At 45.6% G+C, this 24,397-nt stretch overlaps 1 protein-coding gene across 2 annotated transcripts; it reads right to left on the reverse strand.

The window, feature by feature from the left end:
* Nucleotides 1-392: 392 nt before the first annotated feature.
* SMTNL2 (smoothelin like 2) lies at nucleotides 393-24,397 on the reverse strand. Of its 2 annotated transcripts, none has more exons than XM_065036529.1 (9): nucleotides 24,182-24,397; nucleotides 11,452-11,539; nucleotides 10,196-10,435; nucleotides 9,457-9,510; nucleotides 7,888-7,963; nucleotides 6,358-6,528; nucleotides 5,672-5,789; nucleotides 4,161-4,312; nucleotides 393-1,880 (listed from the first exon to the last, which is right to left on the reverse strand). In XM_065036529.1, the coding sequence occupies exons 1-9, from the start codon at nucleotides 24,380-24,382 to the stop codon at nucleotides 1,754-1,756; spliced, it is 1,227 nt and encodes a 408-aa protein (XP_064892601.1). In that variant the 5' UTR covers nucleotides 24,383-24,397; the 3' UTR covers nucleotides 393-1,753. The 2 variants fall into 2 exon arrangements, with proteins under 2 accessions (XP_064892601.1, XP_005503351.3); XM_005503294.4 differs by lacking the exon at nucleotides 24,182-24,397 and adding an exon at nucleotides 17,832-18,782.

Genomic DNA, 24,397 nt, shown 5'->3' on the forward strand with positions numbered 1-24,397 from the left:
CTTTCAGATACTGCTATTAAGACGTGTATTTGGAAGTCTTTCACACTGTTTCCATAGTGTCATAGCAACCGCCCAGCTACACTTTTAACAGAACCTGACGATCCAGACCTTCAGCAGTTAACTTATACTTTACCTTTGTATACCTGTTTTTTTTTCTCCCGAGACTGGTAACAAAGCGGTTGCTTCATTCATGGTTTCTTAAGTAAACTTCACTAGAGAGGCTGAACTAAAATCCTATTGCAAATGCCACTGAACTTCCGTACTTTTTAAAACTGAAATTCAGAGCACACAGCATTATGACTAGGACAAAAATCTTCTAAGAAACACTCTGTGTTCTTTTCACTGATTTTGTTACTTGTCACTTCATTCTAACAAGAAGCAGTAAATCTGAAGAGTGTTTGACGTATTTTATTATAAATGGTCACCAATACAGAACCAAAGTCATCTTTATAAATATAGCTATGAAAAGCACAAATGCAGATTAGAAAACATTCTCTAGCATGAGCAGAGGGCTCACAGCTTTCAGTTTTTACTTTCTATGAGCCAGTTCTTAGGAAAGAAATAATTTGAAAAGGCTTCTTTCTTTGTTTAAAGTATGCTTTTTTAGTGGTTTTGTTTTTAAAATTGATTGTGAAAACAAAGTTCTACTGATTTACCAAAGAGAAAACCAGAAAGGGTGACACAAGATCTTTTTGTAAATCTGGAATAATCCCACTGTATTGTGGTTTTAACACTAATTTAACTGCAAACGGAAACTAGTTCAAGGCATTTCAAAAGTCCCACATTGTTCATACTTCTTTTGGCACACTGCCTGTCCACCTCAGCGTCACCACGAGGACTGAGCAAGCCGTGGAGACACTGCAGAGCTGCTCTCCCCTAGAGTCCAGGTCAAAGTGGACTACAGTCTTGCTTTTATTACAACTGTTCAGAGGATTTTGTACCTTGCTAGCTCCGCCCTCTCCCGTAATCCTAAATCATGCAAACATATGATCTCATACACAGGACAGCCCCAGCAGTTGCTGTTCTTCATGATCAAGGAGTTAATCCACAACTGCCAGCAGTGGCTTTAGCAAGCCTCTACGCAAATCACTTTAGATTTGACTTTTACAGACAAACACTGTTGTGTAACATGGTAGTTACCTGTCATTGCAGCAGGTAAGAGGCTATGCTCTCTTTCTACTTTAAGAGAACAGAGCAATGCCGTGGGCAGGGCGGGAGGAGAGGCCATATTGCCCTCGTGGTTGAGTACTCCAGGTTATTTGCTAAACTGAATTCTTCTTGTCCATCTGCTGTTTCTTTTGTGTTACACTAAATTAAGCACTGGAATTGAAGGTGCTATCTTCTGGAGTTTTACCTGCATTTTAAGAAGGAGCACCTTTGAGCAGAGTTACCTGTCACTGCGTAAAACTCTGTCCCCAGCCTAACAGAGAAAGGAGCAGCAAATTAGTTTTCTGTGATCTTTAATCACAAGAATATTAAAAATCCAACCTAGTACTAGCATCAAAGTGACAGAATTTGCCTTTCCCTATTTTCTTTTGTCTTTTTCAAACACATTTCTGTATTATTGCCATGCTGATGCAATCAACACTTTGGGGCACTGCCCAGCAACAGCACAGTCAGCCAGCCACACAGTTGAATGTAAGAAAAGGGACAGTAAAAAGCAAGAAATAACACTGCGTTCCATTTGCATAGAGTCCCTCTTCGCATTAGCGTACTGTACTTGACCCTTCTGGCTGGAGAGATGTCGATGGTCTCATTCAAAGTGTCGTAGATGATTGTACAGAGACTGGACGTAGGTGAAGACACACATGGGATCTGGCTTGTGACCCATCACCATCATGTCATCCACTTCTATCAGACGATCACAATGAGCCATTTTCCTGTAGTAATAATAAAACACACACAGCAAAGAGTTAAACTGAAGGCCTGTAACTATTTCCAGGATTCATTTGCTGCTCTGATTTGAGCATCACTGAGGCACTTAAGATGTCCCACGATTTATCAGCTACATTTCGTTTTACAATTAAATGGTCAGGTTCAGGTCAGGGATTATTTTCTGACAGTGGAATACTCCTGTTCTTTCCCTCTCTTCCTCTATACCCGTATTTGATCCAAAATGCTGTAGGTTGGGGGGATGGGGGGGAAAGGTGTTTGTTGTTGTTTGTTTGTGGTTTGTGCGTGTTTTTCTTCTGTTTGTTTTCTCCCACTCACATCCCTGATATCTGTAGCATGCAGCCCAATCTCACATTCCTCTGCCCAAGTCTCAGTAAGCAGGGTCATGCAAGTTTGCAAATCACGAGTTTTTCTGGTTATTATATAGGAAAATTAGATGTGCCAATGAAGGCCCATGTGGCTGTGGACTGTTCTCCACCACCCCCACATCTTTAAGATGTGAGTGACTTGGACAAAACGATGTCAGACGATCAGGCTGGAGAGCAGAGACCTGACTGAGATCTGGACCAGCAGAAAGGAGCACATCAGCTCAGGCCCAAGATGAAAAATCACAAGGACATGAAGCAATTTGATCAGCAGAACTCATACTGGGCTGAACAGCAATAACTGAGAGACGAGCCTTTTCTGGCACCAGAAGAGAACCATTAGTTTAAAGACAATCACGGCTATGAAGTAGTCATTTCTGTACCTCTTATCTAATGATTCTTACTGTTGTGTGTATGTTGCTTTCTGTTCTCCACTATATGAGACAGAAAAAACACTGCAACTTTCCTTTGAGAGTGGCAGATAATTTTAACTTTAGAGATAAACCACCTAAAAGTGCCATAGAATCTCTTCCAAATCACGAGCAACAAACTTTTTTATATATACATATATGTGTGTGTATAAAAACCTTGTCATTCCCAAATGAATTCCTTTGCTAGGGTCTGTAATAAGGGGAGCCAAAATTATGCTACGAATTTCCAAACATTTTCTCTGGAATGGCAAATCCAGTCCTGTAAATGATCACTTGAATTTAAAAAAACAACCAACCAAGAAAACATGCTCTGAAACAACCCCGGAGCTTCAATGTGCTGGTACTGGTGTTTCAATCTGTATCAAAAGCTGCAGGAAACTCTAGCCATGTATTCCCACACCCTGTTAGTATTCTGAAAGAATGCACTAAACCCACCTGTACACCACACAGAGTGTTCTTCCTTTTGCATGGGCCAAACAAAACAGCAAGTAAGAATCACTTTGTTACTGGGTCAAAAAAGTTACTATTTCTAGCTGACAAGTTCACACGCATAATGACTTTAACAAACAAGTTATATAATTGCCAGGTAGACTGCATCTAAAAGGATCAGGATAATGTGACTGAGGGTATCAGCTCTGTCCATTTTACAAACATGCAATTACCAGGGTGAGATACTGAGAAACTCTCAGCCTTGATCTAATTCTACATAGACTGAATTCAACACTCATACTTGTTCAACCAAAGCAACATGCAGACAGAGGTGAACCCTTCTGCAAAACGCGATTTCAGAAAGGAATCTACTTGCTCCCTGCCATTCAGGGGCCACAGTTTTTCCAGAGAGGCTGGATGGATATACGAACATGCCTCAAATTCAAATCAGATATCAAACAGGTGGGACTGGCTAAGAAACTACAAGTTGTATGTATTTCCAGTTTCTGTGGACTGTCAGTAAACAATGGCTGCCTTATGTTCTATGAATTCAAATTCCTTCTTTTACGATTGATAACAGCAAATTCATTGAGAATCATTCATTACTCCAAGAATAAAGTAATTAAAAAAACCCCAAACAAGCAACTATAAACCACACACACACACAGGAGTTTTTTCCCTCTTCCGTCCAAGCGTGACTCACGAGGCTGACGTCTCAAGTTCAGTGTGTCAGGGCTAAGGCTGGTGAGAACCACAGAAGTGAGAAAGCAGAATTCAGCTACTGCCTGAATCACTGTGAAAGACCTGAACGTGGGACTCCACTGAATTACCCTGTGCCTGGTAAAACCACCTCTGATTTTAGCCTGTTGAGTCTCCTGTTTCTGCATTCTCTATGCAGAGCTGTATTACCTTTTTTTTTTGCACAACACATGTAAGCTAGTGAAACAGAATCTACAAGAACAATGACCAAACTCTTCACTGCTGCCCAGCTACATTAGACTTGAACTGTAAGCACTTCGCAGAGATCTAACGTGATACTCACTCAGCCATGGTGAAGGCCAGCTCAAAGTTCTGTTTGCGATTAGCTGGGTCAAGCTTATTATAATCAAAAGCTTCAGGAAAGAAAGAATGCACAAGAGCACAGAATGCCATCCCATCATTCCAGCTTGAGGAGAAGTTCTGGAGATCAATGTGCTGCCATGATGAAAAAAGCATGCACGTTAATGAAACACAGGGGAACAGGGAAGAGCAGCTGCTTTTGCTCACTGCAGTTTTCTGTCCTCTCCCGCTAATCAAAGCAACAGAGCAGAGACTTTATGTTGCTCCTCCCCTTGGTGTATATCCATTACATTATTTGTATTCAGAGATACAATGGCAAGTTCAGCAACTAAAGCCTTTTGCTCGAAATGCCCAGACGCAAAGCAGAGACACAGTCAAGATCCCTGATCCAAAGTCCACTGGAAATACTGGGAAAAATCTTGTCAACATCAGTGAGCTCTGCAGCACGCCCGATGCACCAGCTCAGTATCTGCAGAAACTAAGTACAGTGCTTGTCCCTGTGAAGTATTTATAATTGAAGAACAGTTCATTTTGTGGCTGTGAATAACACTAAAGACCATGCTTACTTGCTTTGCTTTTCAGTAAGGCCCAGTTCAATGCCTGTTTACACACAGCTAAGTAGAAACATCGGAAGAAATACAGGAAGAATTATGTCTACTGCAAAACCTGGTTTTTAGAACAATTGCGTATTGTCGCTTTCAAAGTGAAGAGAAACGTATTTGGCTTCTTGTCTCAGGTTGCTTTCCCATCACACAAAATTCAAGCCCCACCTTTTCCGGTAAGCAACTAACAGTAATTTTTGCTAGTTCTGCTTACGTATGCTACAATTTAGAGTCCAGCAACCAAAAATGCATGTTTTACAATAATATTGAAAAAACATATTACACACACACACAAAACACGTAGCCAAAAAAGTTATTTCTGCTGGGAATTGCTTTGGCAATTACAGTTTAAGGCCAGGTAAAATTACCAAAATTTTAACCGCTGCGTTCTTTTAGCTACACCGAAGTTACCTCATAAATATTAGCTCACTAACAGCGTGTGATTCAACCTCAACCATTTACTACAAATTCACTTATCTAATACCAGGAGAGAGTACTTTGGTCTGCTGTGTGACAAAAGGGCCATAGTCTCCGTATACTAGCGAAATGTTACTCAGATCTTGCCACATATAATGCAAATGCAAAAATTATGGTCTGCAACTAAGAAAAAAAGTGTGAGTGTATACTGAAGTCTATATTCATAAGCATAAACATGTAGGCTTTCACACAAACAGTAACGCACTACTTTGACAGACACACAGACTCTCACTCATGCAATCACTGACTGTCTTGAGTTGCTGCCATGCAAACCGTGTTTGTGTTACCCGCACAAAACTGGACCTTGCGGAAGTTAATGCATTTTCTAGCACGTTTTACATTCATTTCTTTGAGTAGGCTTTTTTTGAAAATTCTTCAGAAAAACACAGAGGTGAAAGTGCTAGCATGTCTTCACCTTGTATCCGATGGTTTTTGAGCGACACCAGTCTAACAGAATTTGTTTAATGCTGCTAGCGCTGGCAACTCCAAAACTCTGTGATCTCTTCAGCTTAGCTCTGGATTCTCCTTTTCCTCTGCAAAATTAACAGAGACCAAATTAAATTGCATTCTAGAAAAACTTAAACCTACTTGTCAGCAACATCTATGCATCCCTGCCCAGGTCAGCCCCTTCTGTCCAGGTGATATTTGACAAACACATTGCTGAAATCTCGACCTGTTGGTCCAGCAAGAAAAACTCCTTTTCATTTCACTAAAGCCAGGATTCCAAAACCTCTTCTCTTTAAATCATGCCCTCCATCATGGTGCACAAACAACAGTTCGTGCTTTTGTTCCTTAATGAATGGCAACAGAAAGTCACTATGTTCCCAGCCTCTTATAATGGCAGAGAAGGTAGCTTTCACAGCACTCCTGAAAAAGGGCAGCTGCTTCTTAGCTGAACAACTCCAAAGCCAGAGGAATCTGCAGTTGTGAATAACCAGGGCTCAGTCTGTGAAGTCAGCGAAGGTATATGTGACCTCACATTGTCCCTTAGCTCAAAACCCTACCTTGAGAGTGTCCTCCCACCCAGCTGTCCTCTGGAAACAATTGACAAATTAGTTTCCCATTAACAAGCCCATTCTGGAAACAAGGGGTGCGACATACTTTCCACCATCGTGTTCAAATTTCTCGAAAAGCGCTTTCCTGGCCTGTGCTCCTGTAGTCCGTGGGAGCGTCTGAGACCGCACCAGTTCCCGCCTCCTGTCAACCTGGCGCCGTGCGGCGGGGGGAGAGGAGCGAGAGCTGGGGGTCACATCACGGCAACTGTCAGCGGCGCTAGAGAAACGTTCACAGAAAAAGTATGTGGTTAAACAAAAAGTAACTCTCTCCAGCGCTGGGAGTCAGCATAAAGGTCCAGCTGCTGCCTACTGCAGACCTCTCAAAACAGCTGTTTCGAGAGTACCTGATTCAATCAAAAGCAACTTCAGTAAAAGTCAAAGTTCCATTGACAGAAAACAGCACGTAACTATAGAAGAGTCTATGGTACTTCTACAGATGAGACACAGCTGGACAAGTCACAAATGCTTTGTAGCACAATTAAATACCTTTAAGAAAAAAGAAAAGGAAAAAAAAAGTTATGGCCACATAGGAGCACTAAATCCCTTTAATGTCCAACTTCAGAGGTCCTGGAGGGCAAGTCACGTTTGAAAAATGGAACTTGAAGAGTAATTCAGGAAGTAGTTTTGAAACTTTTACTTGCAGTACACAGAATCCTGAGCTCATGTCAGTGTTACTTCACTGACCATAAGCTGATAATTTGATTGAGAAATACAGGATTATATTCTGATTTGTGTTCATTTGAGCCATAAGCCACTTCATCATCACTAATGAAGTAAGCCACACATTGCATTTGAAAATATTTCCCACGACAGAGATGGGGAAACTGAGGCAAAGGGCTATGATATAGGTGCCACACATTCATTTCTGGTACAGATGGAGGTCAGATCCGACAGCAAGTCTCTAGGGTGCTCAGTGTATCATAGTTCCAAAAGCAGCACTTTGGGTTATCTCAGAAGAAATGTAAAGCCCAATTTGGGATAATTTTCAAGGCAGATGCAAGCCACATTTAAGAGATTTAAAGTGGCTGCCCTCTGCTTTTTCTTGATGGATATTTTGCATGCTGAGGATGCCTTGATATGCCAGTAGTAATTGTGATACCATGTAATCCTATACCAAGCAACTGCAACTCCGAGTCAATCAAGAAAGTGTAGTAGTCCTCAGCAAGGCATTTATTTACACAATCAACTCCACGCTAGCCAAACTAAGGATATTTGACAGCAGCCATATATTGGTTTCCAAAAATAAGCCCAAACTACAAATATCAACACAGCTAAGTATTTTTAAAAGTGTTTTCAAAGGGCCTGACAATGTGCTCCTCCTAACAAAAACCCACTGCTGGCACTGCGAGTTTTCCTAACACTGTAAAAATGCTGAAATCTGCAATCAGATCCGCTTCAAACTGCTCTACAAACCGTTTTTGTCCCTTTCCAGCTCTCTTCCACTTAGCCCTCATGAAAGCTCACAACCTTTAATGGGCTTAAAATACAGCACATGTTCTCCAAGCCAGCAGAACACCTGTCCCTTCAGACTATATTGACCACAACGGCCTAACAAAATATCAAGAAAAATGCATACCTTTCGCCAGTTTTGCTTCCACTACTTGTCCCATAGCTCACAGTTGAGACAGACTTAGCAACAGAAGTAGTATTCTCTGTATAAAGGCAAGAAAAACAAGATGCATCAGGGCGGAAATTCATTTTATCTCTTTTCCTCATATGTCTTTAAACCATTTCCTGATAGAGAGCCGTGCGCTGATTTTCACTCCCCACGGTGAAAGGCTGCAGGCCTCTGCCTCGCTCCCGGTGTGAGCTAACAAGCTGGGGAGGGACCTTCCCCAAGGGCGCAGTCCCTCTGCAGAAGTGCTGCCCTACATCTACCGGAAACAAAGGCTGGATCAGTTCAGGGCCTTCTTGCCGACCCCAGAGGAGGGCACGCCGCCAGGGACATCTCAGTCAGAGGAAGAAATGGTGCTACAGCTCCGCTTCTAACAGTCATTCTGGCAGCCATAAGGAGTCCTGGGAAGTCTGCCATGATTGAGAGCATAATTTAAATTACCTAATTTCTACCAGGAAACACTTTAGTTTTTAAGCCACCTTTGAAGTCTGTTCTGCTTTAATTCACCTTTGCATCTTCCTACCCCCACATCTGAGGTTCTACCTTTTGTACTTTGCCTTTTAGAGCCCAGCTCCAGACTACAGCTATGCTCTGTAAATGCAGAACAATTGAGTGGATTGCCCAGTTTTAACACAGTAAAGCCAAAAATTGTTGCATAATCCAGCAACTGATTTATTGAAGGCTCCTTCTACACATACAAAGAAGAAAGACTAGCATCTTAGAAGCAATCCAACCTGATCACTGTTCAAATCACTCTCTGAAAATGCTGAACTTTCCCCACTGCTTATAGAAAGGATCCAGATCAACTACACTTCTCACGTAAAACACTCTGGTAAATACCACCAAACACACGTGACAAAATTGGGACCAAACGATTGTCAGATATTTGTGCAAATCTCAGAGGTTTTAAGATGAAGAAGAGTACGATCCCTATTATAGATGAGCTACATCTTTCCTATACTGACACTTGAGACCAGTGCGAAATGCCAGTACACTGTGTAGACAGCTGGGTGAAATCAATCAGACGTACTTTTGGATAGAACCCAGCTGTTTTTACTGAAATTAAAAACCCTCAAGGCATTTTGTCCTTTAACACATTCATATATGAAGGAAATTACCTACTGCTATTTTGCTCAAAGCGATTTGCTTCAATATCCATAGGGTGGGCCCATGACTTCCCATCTGCTATTACCTACCAGCTGAAATCTTCACTGTTCAAACTGTCTGTTCTGCCACACTTTTCTGGCCCCTTTTGTTTCCACTGCACAGATTGACTAACAGTATACATGTACACCACCGTGCAGGTAAAGATCCACACCCCTCACTTTGAACTGACTGAGAATCTGATACAGAAGAACAAGTTTCCATGGTACCTGGAAAACTGAACCGGCACGCAGTCTTGTTAGCAATTTTAATATTACCATACACCTACCAACTAATCGGAACTACATGCTCTAATCTGAATCCCCCAGATGTGGATCATCACTCTCAATTTGTATTGCATAAGGTCATACTGATGGGAACACTCACCTCCAGTGGCAGGTGACTCCATTGTTCTCACCATACTTGAGCTCCAGGCCCTGGCTGAAAAAGCAGAAAAGACAAAAAAGGCAGGCTTTGCTACACTGTTAGCTTTAATAAAGATAAAAGTTGAAAGAATAATCCACAAATAATCCCCGTCTCTTGCTGGCAATTCCATCTGGTCTCTGTCTGTAATTTCTGACCCATATATATAGTCTGATGTGTAAGTGAATGACTTCAATATGAATGAGATTTCTTCCTTTTTGCCTTTAGTTTTAACTCAACTTAGATATAAACAAGATTCTGCAATCACTCTTACTTGCGTATGTGTGTCAGTCTGCTGTCAGTCATTCCTCCCTCCAAATTAACGTTGAACCTGTTAGCCAAATGTCTGCTTAACTTCTCAAGAGGCCTCAGGTCTCAAAACAGTAAAAGCTCCTCCAAATTGCACTAAAATAGCTGGCCACATTGAAGAGATACTATTCAGTAACTGTGCTAGAAGATAAGCTATACTATGAACTCAGCTATATTAAGCAGCAAAAATTCTCAGCAGCTGTGACATTATAGCCCAAAGCTCCTACTAGGACCCATGATATTCTAAATCAGTGTCCCACCATGGGATATGTAGACAGAGAAGTGAGGTTTCATAATCACCACTAGGTCACAGGACAATTCCCAGAGCACCAGCTTCTGGAAGTTAAGACATGGGACGCAGCTTTGGCAAATGAATTATTTCTGTCTCTCTTACCCGACTGGTCAGAGGTTTTGGCTGCCGGCGCGGGTCTGCTCCTGCTCTGCCCCAGCAGGCCAGCAGGCGCGCTCGCTGCTCCGGCCGCACAGCCAGCCTCTCCGGAGAGCTTCTCTGAAACCCTGGTCACTGCAGTAACGGGAAGGTGGGGCATCTGCAAGGTGACTGCAGGGGCATGGGCTTCCGGCAAAGAGCCTGACCTTTGAAAAGGGGTCAGTTCGTGGCAGAATTTTGCCTGACCTAGTGAATAAAAAGAAAAGGAGAGAAGATTATTTGCAGATTTGTAACGGAGTTACAAACCAATTTCTATGCAACGACTTCACATGTCATTGGAATTATTCCCCCAGTTCTCTCTGTGGGCCATTATACCATTTACAGCACACTGCAGAAACAACCCTAGTGTAACTGATCCTTGCAGCAATCTCAGCAAGAACAGCTTCTCTGGGGAAACCTTACTGTGGCCTTTCTGTACTTAAAAGAAGCCAGTGAGAAAGATGGGGGCAGACTTTTTAGCAGGGCCTGTTATGATAGGACATGGCGGTGATGGTTTTACACTAAAGGAGGGAGAGGAATTGTTGGCCCTGAGGGTGGTGAGAGCCTGTCCCAGGTTGGCCAGAGAGGTGGTGGATGAACCATCCCTGGAGACATCCCAGGCCAGGCTGGACGGGGCTCTGAGCACCCTGAGCTGGTGAAGATGTCTCTGCTCACGGCAGGGGGGTTGGAAAGGTCCCTTCCAACCTAAACCATTCTATCACTCCATGATTAATCCACTAGCATCAGCAGCTCGTAAGCTCCTCCGCTTGCTCTGTGCAGCCCCCATGCCCGATCTCCTGCGATGGGTCAGGAGTCAGCATTCTTGCGCTTTTCATGGTTTTATGAAATGCTGCGTGCCTCGGGGTTTTCGAGAAAATCGAGACATTACGTCCATCCTCCACTGAATGACGATGGAAGTGGACAGGTAATTTGCAAAATGTTTTTGGATGCGAGGCTACAATGACACCCAGAATACCAGGCCTTATAACCACTAGTGCCTCCAGATAATGTGACAGTCGTAGTCTCTCCTTTAAGATGCTTAACAATAAAGTTAAGGTTTAAAAGCTGAACTCCTGATTAGGAGATAAAGTTAAATGGTATCAGTGACACAGTACGATACCCATAGCAGATTCTAATGCTTCCAACATGTAAGAGTTGCTCTGTGACTGCCAGGATCAGGTATTTCACAAGTAATGCTACTTCATTTCATTCCTTGTTCCTACCTGATGAACACTGATGCCCATTTTCAACAATGGAAGAACTAAAAACTCTTCTATACTCAGGTTTGTGGTGGCCATCCAGCTCTACACTCTGTCAGAACAGACAACAGAAATGACAGCTAAATTTCAAACAGAAGCAAAAGTTAGAGGAATATCCAGCGATACCTGCCAAGAACATGTCTTCCTTGTGCTAGTGAGCCTAGGAGGGGTCTTCCGCTTTGGTTAGATAAAGGTACCACCAGCCACTGTGAAGGTGATAACAGAAGACTTTGCACAATAATAGAGAGACTGGTTGAGATTGCATAAAATGCTAAATGCTCTGCAGGTTTTTCTTCTGTTTGCTACAGAAGAAAGGACACTGATAATGTATCGTAAAAGCATTACATAAAGTAAGGATGATCCTTAGCACTTTACAGCTGCATTATAATCTGCAACATCTGCAAGGACAGTATTTTCTGGAAAAAGCAAAATTTTTTCTTATTATGTTTGCCAATATAATTCCAGAATCATCAGCCAATATTTTCTTCCGGAGGTGGTGGTTGTTGTTGTTGTTGTTGTTTTGGTGGGGTGGGGGCTGTGTGAAAAATCACAAGAAACTACATTAATTTTGGCTGCAGAACTAAAGAAAGAAGAAACTGCGTCACGGACACACAACTACTTCCGTTTAAAAATGCAGCTTCCAAGAGCCGGCACATACAACCAGCAGACTGGAATTTCCCACACAAAGTCCACACAAAAAGTTGTTATTCTAGACAGATATATAACTACCAGATTGTCCAAAAATGTGCCATTATAAACATAATCCAGAATTCTTATAAACTCAATCCAAGCAAGTTTTTTTTTCTTTTTTACAGACAGACAGACTGAAGACAGACACTGAAGAAGATCTTATGCTACAGGTAAGTATAAGAACAACAGAACACAACAGAAAAGAGGCATGGTGTATACAAGTAGTAACTTAATTTGTGTCTGCTCTTCATACACACGAAATACAGAGCAAACTGGTGGTTTAATTTTACTTATTTATTCCATAGCTTCATCACAAATTATTAGAATAATTTATTTACAGGGTGAAAAAATATATCTCATGTAAAATACAGAAACCATACAATCAATTTAAGATAAATCAACAAAAATAGTTTATTGGAACTTGTCTGCTGTTTACCATGCATCTGTCTACAGTCACCCACACTTAACACCAGACAACAATGTCAACAGACCCTGGAGATTCTTTAAAAGCATTTTCTCTTGTTAGATGATGCAGAGTGCACGCACTGTTTTAATATCCATTACTTGAGATACTAGAACCTTCGTCACCTCAAGTACAAATACCAGTCAACTCCTGGGAACTGTGATCCGAGATCTTGCTAAGAATTTTTTAACTAGTATTAGATTACAGTAAGGCAGCCTAAACACAATTTTGTCAGAGAGTGTGCAGTTGTGGGCTTAGATTTTGATCCTCCTAGAAATTTAAGTGTCAACCTCCAGCTGACCTGAACGGAACACAGGTGTGCGCAGCAGAATTTGAGTTACAAGCTGACACAACTAAAGTCGAGGAAAATCCTTCTCTTGACTTTAAGGCTGGGCCCCACATCCTCAGATCACAATTGGTATCCAGGCTTTTAAAGACTAGAGCATAATTTGGAGAAACCATTCAAGTGTGGTAAAACCTCATTGACTTGACTTCAAAATGAGGACCTACTGCCTTGTATATACAAATATATATTACAATAAAACACAGAAAGGAATGGCAACAAGACACTGAGATACTGTGAATGCTCTTTAAAGTTCAGCTTGGATGCTGCATTTTGTTATATTAGGTTGCATACTATTGTTTCACTTCGGCTCAGATTCTCGTGTCAATGATTTTCTACACTACGCATGGAAAAGAGATGGGATCACCTGGATATGATTTTCATACAACACAACACAAAGTTCAGAAGAGGACTGGAGACTTCCCAAAAATGTGGAAGATGTACTCTCGGAAGACTTTTAAAGGTTTCTCAGCCAGGAGCTTTCATTTAATTCTCTTGTCTAATTTCTAAGTCAGTGACCTTCCTGGTGTCATATGTGCACTTAGGTGCTCTGCTAGATAAGAGCCCAGAAGGTACATGATAAGCCAAAACATTCCTTAGTCTGTTTACCACTAAAACGCATAAGAGAGGATGCTTAAAACAAAACAAAGTGCGCACACACAAAAAGCAGACAAAAAAACCCAACAACCACAAACCAGAACACCCGCAACAACCACCACCACCGCTCAACCAACCACGCTCCCGCGTGCTTTAGCGCAGCGCTGCCTGCGGCACTGCTGGCCAGCCGAGGATCTCCACCGACACCCGAAGGCTCAGGTTCACCCAGCACGGCGGGGAATTAGAACGTCCATTCCACAAACAGGTTACGTTAGCCTGCTTTAAGATAACACTGCAAGTTCCACAAATCAAATCCGTAATGAAGTTCAGTATATCAACCCAAATGAGAAGAACTTCTGTTTAATCTTATTTTCTGTCTCTCTTTCTTATTTGAAAAGAAAGGAGAATAAACTAGATTGAGGAAGTTGGAATGTTCAGAACTTCTCACCCTTTCCCAGCACTTAAACCTTTCTCACAAGCAAAAGCACTACAATTCGGCTATCTGGGATCCACTGATTGTCATGGGATCTCTCCCATTTAGAGGCTTCACTACTGACAGGTCTTCAGAAGACCTCACATCAACGAGGTACACTCTTTCAACAGTTACTCAGCTTAGGCCCAAAAGGAGTGATCGAGTTCTTTTGCAAAACTAGGCTGCAAACTTTTTTCACAATGCATCACCAGAACAACTTCTTTAAAAGAGCATTTGTCTCTCCCGATAATTAAAAATGTTTTTCATTTTTATACCATCTGCTGTTCCCACAGAGAATGCTTCCATATGCACATAGTCTGACTTACTGCCGCTAAAATAGACCTGCGTCATTGTATCCAGGTCTTTTGACCTGTGAAAATAAAATTATTTTGAAACTTTTATATCTGTCAAGAAGGTACTAGGCTTAGTTATCACTAGCTGCCAGGATTAACTTGAGAAAAGTACACCAAATATTAATCGTACAAACCATGCAGAATCAGGGGTTCTCAACTTTTATTGCTGTATTTAGTGTAATTGAGACCCTAGTCAACAACGACTGACCATTTCCAGAACTGAAATGGAAAGCACAGCCAATGCAGCTCACTAGAATGTACTCATGGCATATAGTTAGAACTGTTTAGCCTTTCGTGTCAACCATCACGATCTGAACATGTCAAATACCTGTGCAGACTGTAAACATGAATCTACTTTATATGCTGGGGAGTGGGGGTGAGCAAAACAGTCAAATGAGATGGTCATTGCAAAGATCATGTAGTATCCTGAACACTGAACTGGTTTCCTAATGAAGTGACAGGTGCTGCATTAATTTATTTTATGCAAATCTGATTACCACATTTTGGCTAACGCTAACAGCGCTGGGGAAGAACCTGATACCAGGCTGGAGGAGGGGAAGGCCAATGTGCTAACAGAATGCCAGGACGATCTGGGATCAGATTCTACTGTGCACTTAGTAGTGTCAGGCTAAAGTACTTTAAAATCCACTTTGTTTGGAGACGCCCAGCTCCTGACAAACCCGTGTGTGCAACAGTACTTCCCGTGTCAATGCCAGCCACACAGATTGCAAACAGCAGGACAGGTACCTACACCTGTGCTTAATGATGAGAAGTACTCATTTGTACAACTTGTGCAACGACAACAACAACATGACGAGGAACTGGTGAAGCTGGAGAAAAGAGAGTTAACGCTAATGTTTTGCGCGTCTTAGGCTTGCTCTTAGAACTAACCTCTCTCTAGCTCAGAAGTTTCTGGGTAATGTAGGGTGATAATACTTCCCACAGCTGTATGGCTAATGGAATTCCTCCTCCACTGCAAAGAAGTTAGACCTTGCAGATCCATAACTGGAAGTTGCTATACAACAGGCAAATATCATAACCCAGTAGTGAAAATTCCATACATTCAGAAAAAGTAAGCACCGGGTCATGAGATTATAAAGAAAAGAAACACAATCTTAACTTCCTTTCTGAGCCTCTAAGGTGCTCATCTGTCTTCAAGCTTTTGCCCACAACAAGGTCAAACTGTAGAAGAATGACAGACAAATGAGATTCCTCTCTCGCAAATGAGATACAATAGTCATCCAAAGTCTTTCATAAAAGCACCAATTATCAAGAGGGTCACGATAAAAATCACTGGATTTAGAAATGCTGTTTATCTGCAAGAGAAACTTCCCTCTCTTGTTACTCATGCTGGATGAAATAGATGCTTCACTTTGGTGAACAGCAGCACCACCAGTCTTACGCAGTGCAAGACTTGACACTGTTCCTTGCACATGAAGAGATCATTGACACATCAAAAATGGGGAATGATGAAACGCGTGAAGAAATCCAAACAAGGCTGCTAGACATCAGCAAGAACGGCACCACATTTACCCCTTAATTCTCCTACTAGTAATCCATTGCCTGTCAGATAACACAAGTATTCTTTATCCGCAACCAACCCTGCAGCTTCAAGAACCCTTCAATGCCCTGAGCATATTAGGAAAGCTTTTGCACATGGAATAATCACTGAAGAAAAATAGAAGCAGTACTTTTCACAGAATCTGCGGGAACACTTTTTTCATTACAGAGAATCTGGGTGACCAGCACATGAACGAATGCTTGTTCTATAGCCATTTGAGCACAGCTACATCTGAGCCTTACCCACAAAATCATGTTTTCACCACATGCATTTGCTGTGTGTAGCTCTAGCTGCATCTCCCGTGGTTCTCAGTACTGAAATTCCTTCTCAATCAGCCATGCTAATTCAGAAAGTTGTCCAGCCTTCCAGGGAAAACTGAGGGAGGGCACTGAAGAACTATCAGTACTTAAGTGATCTTCCCTGAACCCTCAAAGCAAAGCGGGAAGGTACCGACCCAAACAAAAGCTCATTTTGTGTTTTACTGCAGACTGATACTTAAAGTTGGATATTGCCATAACCTCTATGCAAGACTTCACAGAGTGTGAAGTACATGCTTCAATGTAGGCAGTGGTGATGGAGCAGGTGACATCGTGTGAGGGACCCCACAACCCCACCCATTCCGTGTCACTCAGCTCACTCCTGTTCCTTGCAATACGAACATGTGTGGATGGCTCCATGGAACAAAAAGGAACGGTTCTAAAAGTCACGTGTACGCTGCTTACCCTTGTCATGTGGGGGAGAAGGCAGCAGTTGCCACGACTATGCTGGAACAATGCATCGAGCAGCAGCCCTACCTTTGGACTCATCCTGGCTGTGGCAAGACCTAATGCCCCCATTCTTCTGTCAACAGGAATAAAAAGGGCTGGAATGCAATACAGACTCTGTTCACTCCTCATGATTTAGCCTTGAGTGAATTTCATTTCCAAGCTTTTCTTTTCCATCCCCAAAGCATGGATAGAACACAGACCATCTTTCTATGCTCCAACAGCCTTAAAGACTGCCAAAGACACGGCTTAGTCAACATTACCCAAAATAGGCTGTCAGCTGTGAAAGCCAAGTCTCTAGTATCACATAGTTTTATGGGACTGAATCACAGCGTACTGTCTGGCTGCCACCTTCCAGCGTCAAAGATTGTACAGAGCTCTCAGCTCTTTCCATAGTCGGACACATAAAAAAAAAGTATTACACAAAACATCTCCGTGCCAGATGAGCTTCCCACTAACTGAGGTTTCCATGCACCGAGCTACAAGGCTATGTTGCACAAAGAGTTTTATCACCAAGAGGAATGTGTGTGCTTGTCATAGTACAGGTCATGCAGAACACCACAGCTTGTGTAAGGCCCACGTCTCAGCAAAGTGCTGCAACAGTGTGGGACAGTGGTTGCACAGCAAAACTCTCACTGCAGGATGCTAAGTCACTATCTTAGGAAAACATGCTACTGCCTGCTATACGCTGAGCTGTTCTCCTTTGTAAGCCTGCCAGCTGGCAAACAGCATTGCTGGCACACAGATCCCCTGAATCGAGTCCAGAAAGGATACACAGATATTCACATATGTACGTATATTGATAGCTGAGGCTGCCTCAGCTTCTCTTCTTACTTCTAACCATACTGAACTGACATGTTGCCACTACTCTAACCAATATCCCAGTTTGACCAAGCAATGCCATAAACAGGAACATCGCCAGATAGTATGAGGGCCAAGACCATCTCTCAGAGCACCTCCCCAAACCCCATTTGACCCTGCACTGCAAAAGTGGAGCCCCGTGCCCCTAAACGTTCCCCATGCCAGCGCAGATCTTGGCAACACCCGTGAAGCATCTGCTCATGCACTCTCTTGGCGCTCCCTCCCACCGCCAGCACTTACTTGGCTCCGACCGGTGACCGCTAGCTTGGCCTGGCTAGAGAACCTGCCGCCGGCCGAGCCCTGCCCCGGAGAACCGGGCCCCGCGGCCGGGGCGCTCCCCGCCTCCTCGTCCGCCCGCTCCTGCGGCAGCCCCGCCGACCGGCCGAGGGCGTCCACCTGCCGGGTCAGGCGCTCCAGCTGCGCCCGCAGGCGCCGGTTCTCCTGCTGCAGCTCAGAGACGGTGTGTGCCAAGGGGCTGGCGAGGCGCAGCACCTCCTCCACCTGCCGGCCTACCCCCTGCTTGAACACCTGTATGTCCGCCTGGATCTCCCGGACGGCGCCGCGCAGCGCGTCCTCGTAGCGCCCCAGGGCCTCGCAGACGGCCTGCGCCTCCCGGCTGTCCGGATCCTCGGTCCCGCTGGCCATGGCGTCGGCGGGCCGCGCGGCCAGGGAGGCGGGGGGCTCGGGAGCCGCTCCCGGCAGGCGTCCGGCCGCCTCCCCTGCCGCCGCCGTCTCTCCCCTCGGAGGGCGCGCTCTGCTCGCGGCGGCCCCAAGCCCTGCCCCCGCGAGGCCGGCCCCCGGCCCGCTCCCATGCTGCCAAGGCACAGGCCCGCAGGGCCGCGCCGCGGCGGGGGGCGGGGAGCCGCGGTCTGCGGCGCTCGGGGTGCTCGTCAACCGGGGAGATGTAATTTCAGGAGGCAGCGGTGGGACAGGGAGAGGGGCGGGCTCGTGGGCGACTGCCGCGGGCTGTGGAGGCCCGAGGGGGCTGGGCGAGCGAGACGGCCCGAAGCGGCCCGGTGCGGAGAAGGGAGAGGAAGGAGCGGGAGGCGCGGGTCGGGGCGGAATGGCGCAGAGGCAGAGAAAGGAGGGGTGTTATCCAGTTTTTCCCGGGTTGCTTGGAGATGATGCCAAAGTAAGCACAGCTTATCTCTTCCGGGGGAGCACTGAGGCAGGCGGAGAGGAGAGCTGCCTCTGGGACAAGCGAGACAGAAATGCACAAACATGCTGAACGCTCGTATGTCCCTTCACGCACACGAACTTGCATACACACCCACCACACCCACGCTCATGAGTTTTCCCCCCGTGGGCTGCAATTCGTTGGGCAATACTAAGCTGCCAAATCATCCAGCAGACCCGATGTGTGTGCACGTGGGCGCGAGATCCACGCTCCCGTCAAACTAGACAGAGCCGCTGTAGGGAATGCTCTCGGGTTTACTCTGTATCGCCTGCTGCAGCACAAAACAGTAACTCAGGTATAAAGCCTCTCAGGAAATCTGGAAGTATTTTAAGCCAATTTACACCAGACTGAGCCTATATATATCTAGCCTTTTTATCAGGTAGCTACGACTCTTTTTGGTACCATACAACATTTACCACTCATTGCCTTTCTCTCAGGAACGCTGCATTCACATGCAAAACTCACACACATTTACAAGCATGCCTAGAAAATATTCCTCCCCCCATGGTAAAGATTTCAATTTTTAAAATATTTTTAAATTACTAAGGAAAGCTTCTGCTTTTTCATATAATATTAATCTAGTTGAAAGTTCAGTCTTCTGAGAACAGATGTTTTGGAAGAAAATTTTCAACCCACTTTCAGCAGGGTCTCACAGAGCCAAGAAAAACAAATTCTTTTGTTGTTTGCAGACTCAGCAACCATAGAATAATCATAAAAACCTAGTACTTATTTGAAAACAGCTGAAGATACCAATCACTTTGTGTGGGCTACTAGCCACGAGCCATCAGTTGTTTAACATAACTGACAGGCAACCCTTCTGTGTCATCCTTGCTTGGCACCAGGAATTATCGTAACACTGAAATGATGGTGGCAGAAGGGAACAGAGCGCACGCACAAGGCACGTGCCGGCAGACATACATGCAACCGCATATATCCACAGGCAGCAAAAGGAGCAGCCATTTCCCAATTTGTGCAAGGTCTTTCATCTCCTTTGGCCCTGCTCACCCACAAGAAGGACTAACAGTCTCTGTTACACTTGAGGGTGCCAAGCTGTGTAAAGGGTAACATTTAAGAGACAGCAGTTGCTGCCATGGCTGCAAACTCTGTTTTCTCAATACTCATCTCAGGTAACACTGAGGCCTGGCCATCCTCTCCTCAGCAAATTGCTATCCGATCGTGTGTCTGACAGTTCCATGGGCGGTTCCAATTCTTTCCAGATCAGAGTTCTAGCTTTTCACGGCAGAAGGCAACCTAACACTCTGGCCCAGCTCCAGCTGGCACAGGACTGCCAGCTGAGAGGAAGGCCTCAGCGATGGGACATGTTTTGTCGGCAGCTGTCTCAAAGCGCTCTGTTACAGAAGAAGCGGAAAAAATCTCCAGTCGCTTCACCAGTGCCAGGTCCTTAATCACATCTCCTCCTCAGCACCTGCTTCATCATGCACAGCATCTTACAATGTGACTTATTATTAGCCATTACTTTCCACAGCACTCAGCTTACACAGTCTGTGCTTAGAACACAGCGCTGACACCACTGGAAATTCCAAGACCAGGGCACAAGTGGGCAAAAGGGAGAAGGAGCTGTGAGTCTTACAGGGCTCTGGTCTGCTGCGAGAGCCACCCAGGCCAAGGGTCTCACAAGCAAATTGCTGGGAGGGAGGATAAAAACTTGCTAATGTAGTAACTGACCTTTGGATTTGGCATTTGAAAGGAACAGGGTTGCCCAACGCTACAGGAAGGAGGCAGCTCCATGGCTGACACCCTGTCTGGCTGGGACACTGCTGCATGCACCCATGGCTGGGGAGCTCCCCCTGGGGACCTACCAAAAGACATGTAGAACTCCAGCTAAAATGGCTAGTGCTTAGTTCCCAAATCAGCTAATTGTAGTCTGGTTTTATTTCCATTCTAAAAAACACCTTTGCCAAGTATCTGGAGAGTTTCAGGAATGTAAAAAGACCAGTAGCATGCTGTCCCTGCTCATACCTCGGGTGTAATCTACTGCTAGCACCCCACTATCTCACTCTGCATTCCCCAGACACTTCATAAACTACTCCAGCTTCCATTACGGAATTCTTCAGGGCTCTTTGACTATTTATCAGTGGTGCAGTGGCTTTCCTGTCTGATAATGCTGGCTGATGAGTTCCTCAGGCATCCTTCACAAAACCTTCAACACATTCCTGTGTCCCACATAAAATTCCCACCGTCTGGAGAGCGGCCTGACCAGTATGCTGACTTGTCTCTTTTCCTGACAGGGGTTCTCTCCTTCCCGAATGCTTTGCTTGTTTTTCTGGCTTGTTATCCCTCCCAGCTTGCTATGATTGTCTCTCTCCTTCTTGTTCTACAGTGAATTGATTTTATTATGTCTCCTCCTGGAGGGAGACTGCGAGTGTTAAAACATGCTCACAGCCTATGCAAACTTGTAAAAATTTGACACAGTCCCAAAAGCAAACAGCTCTCTTCTTTCAACAGGAGAATTTAGCCCTTAGCTACTGTGGCATTTCAGTCTGTGTGACACAGGTGACACGGCTAACGTTCACTAATCACCCACTGCACCAGCAAACGGCAACAGAGTCAGACATTTACCAGGGGCAGCCATGTAATGCTTACAATACAATGTCTGAAAGATTGGGCAAGTCTTCTAGCAAAGACAGAACCCAGACCTTGCATATTTGCATTAAGCATAATGGAAGGAATGATCTGAAGCTCCTAATCAAGTAACTGTGAGAGAGCTTCCACATCAGTGTTTTGGTCAGAGTACCATAATACTAGACACTTCAAAAATTATGATCTGGAATGCGGAGAGGCAATTGGTGTCCAGACGGTCTTCAGCCAGCTGCTGGAATGCTGGCTGGTTAACCGGCAGACCAAATTAAATGGGAAGTTATTTTGGGGGTGGTGGGTGGGTGCATTTGTGTAGACAGAAAAAGAACATGCCATGGCCACTGCTTACCCACAACTGTGCCTTAAGTTACCTGGCTGGGCACATACAGAGTTTGGTTCTTCAACCAATGGCTGGTATTCAAAAGCTGAGGCTTTTGTGACACTGGACACTGAGAGAGCTGAACGAAATGTGCATTCATTCACCTGCAGCTTTCCCTGCTAAGCACGAAACTATCGCTTCAGCAGGAGTGAAAACGGAGCTGTAGAATTACCTCTCGTCAATCAAATTACCAAAGGGTGAGGGGGGAAAAAAAAAACAAAATAAAACAAAAAAAAACCCAAACAAACTCTCCTCTTGCCTCTGCCAGCTAGACACATTAATGTGATCTGGATCTATAAGAGTCTTAAAGAACAAGCAAGTTAATTCATCCTCTGCACTCAAGCAGCACAGCTGCAGCACTGACATGCAGGGAAATAGAACTAAGGGACAAAGAGCAGCATTGACAGCCACAACGCTAAAAGAATAAACTCGCTAGCTGTCACCAGCTGTCTTCCTACATCCCAAGGAATTGTCACTGAATCCTCTCTGGAGATGGCACATGCTCCACAGATTGCCTCATCAGTCATGCTGTGTTTCCAAGGGTAGGCTCAGCCTTCGAACATGTCACAGTTTTCCTAAGAGAGGCAATAACTAGGTCCAAATGAAAGTTATTAACAGTCTAGAAGCCCTGCTTTCTCTCCAGAGAGGAGACAGGCTAAGTAAATACGCAATGCAGAAAAGCCTCTGCGGGAAAGGTCCCTTGCCCATGCAACTAAGTAGAGCAGGCACGTCAGCCATGCTAGAAAGATGTAAACTCCTACTGCCCTTGAGTACATTCAGCTAACTAAGCTTAAGACAAAACACAGAGTAACCAAACTGCCTCACCATCCTAAAATACAGCACTTTTGATTTTATACAGATATATAATCTTGATCACAAAGCTCCAAGCACTAGCAAATCCAGTACCTCATTGGAAAAGTTGTTCCAACAGTTGATTCGTCCCACGGAGGAAAAAACAAATTTGTTTGTACAGTCTGAGTGTGCTTCATTTCTGCTTGCAAGCACTAGATCTCATTGGGCCCTTCTCAGATGGCACAAACAGCCCTCAGCAAGGAGCCTCCCCAGAGGCACTCCAAAGACATGGCCGCAGTGTGCCCAAGTGAACAAGACGCGGGCCGCCTGCCTCCATTCTGTGGGGCTGGACTCACACACTGCCCAGCGTCACCACCACCCCCTGGGGCCGCACCCAGTGTCCCCTGGCCTCAACACCACAGGTGCTGCCAGACACACCATGTCATCATGCACAAGCGCAGCTCCTGCAGGCTTGGTTCTCGGGTGTGCCACTGAGGCTGTGCCCAGCAGCAGCTTCTGTGGGGGCCAGTCAAATCCGCGTCCCTCTGCAATCAGTAAAAAAATGTTTCAACACGGAGCTCCAGGGAGGACATCACACATCGTGCCAGCGGAGATGCACACCAGTCCTAAGGACCCTTGGACCATTTTAAGGTTCCTTAAGGTTCTAGCTCAACCCTTGTGCTGTTCACAGGGCTACAGAGAATTTCTCTTGAATTGCCATAGACATTTGACTGTTAGGAACTGTTTGCATCATTCTGGGGGCAGCCATGGTCCCTTCCAATGCTGCACAAGGTCCTGAAAACCACTCCTGGATTATCCTTCAGCACCCTGAGACATTCCTGGTGTGTCTGGCGCAAGGGCTGGAGCCTTCAGTGGCAGGGACAGATGACTTCTGGCAGGCTCACTGAGCCCCACTGCAAGCACTGGCGCGTGCCAAGACCTGCCAGCTGTCCTGCAAGGTGCAACAAAGTTTTCTGTTGAGCCTTCTTTTCTGTCTCAGTCTTTTCCAGGTGCTTTTTACTGTATTGTGGCATTTTCCGATTTCCTTTTTGCCGACTATCAGGCCATCCTCTCACCTTTCTGTGCTCCCAGAGCCATCCATTCCTGTGTCACCCTCTGGTGTTTCTTTTTTCCTGTTGTTGCGCTGCAAAGTTCTCTTGTCCTCTTAATACTACTTCTCCTTGCACAATCCACATCTATTTGGCTTTCAGGAGCTGGGGCACACCCGGGCTGACCCCGGTGCGGCTCGGGCGACGCCTCCGGCAGCTGTGGCGCAGGGGCCGGCGCGCTGCGGCGCAGCTGCGGGCGGAGGTACCGGGTGCGACGCCCCGGGCCAGTCGTGCGCCGGGGTCTTCCCGGCTGGGACCAGCGCTGCGGCTGCTGCGTGAACCGGGCGGCAGCAGCGCAGTTCTGTGCTCGGGCAGCGGGTTTCGCCCAGTTCAGGGCGGGGTGGTCGAGAACGTCCCGGCAACTTGGCAAGAGCGGCGCAGGTCCCGGCCACAGCGAGCGCGGGGAAGCCGGGGCTCAGCGCCGGGGCAGGCCGCGGTCCCGGGCGCGCAGCAGGGCGGTGCGCGGCGCTGGCCGGAATCGGGGGGGGGGGGGGGCGCGCACGGAAGCGATGCGGGGCCGACGGCGGGAGCTTACTGAGGAGCCAGTAGCCGTGGGCCGGCCGGACGCGGCCCTGGGCCGGGGCCGTGCCGAGGCGGAGAGTCGCGGGGAACCCCGGGCGCTCACGGCGGGGGGCAGGCGAGGCGGCGCGGGAACGTTCTGGAAGCGGCTCCCGCGCCTGGAGGGCGCAGAACACCATGGGCGTGGTCTGCCGGCGCCTGACTTCCGGCCTGTCATGTTCCGCGCAGCATG

The sequence above is a fragment of the Columba livia genome, chromosome 20, assembly GCF_036013475.1.
Source record: "Columba livia isolate bColLiv1 breed racing homer chromosome 20, bColLiv1.pat.W.v2, whole genome shotgun sequence".
NCBI classification, from domain to species: domain Eukaryota; kingdom Metazoa; phylum Chordata; class Aves; order Columbiformes; family Columbidae; genus Columba; species Columba livia.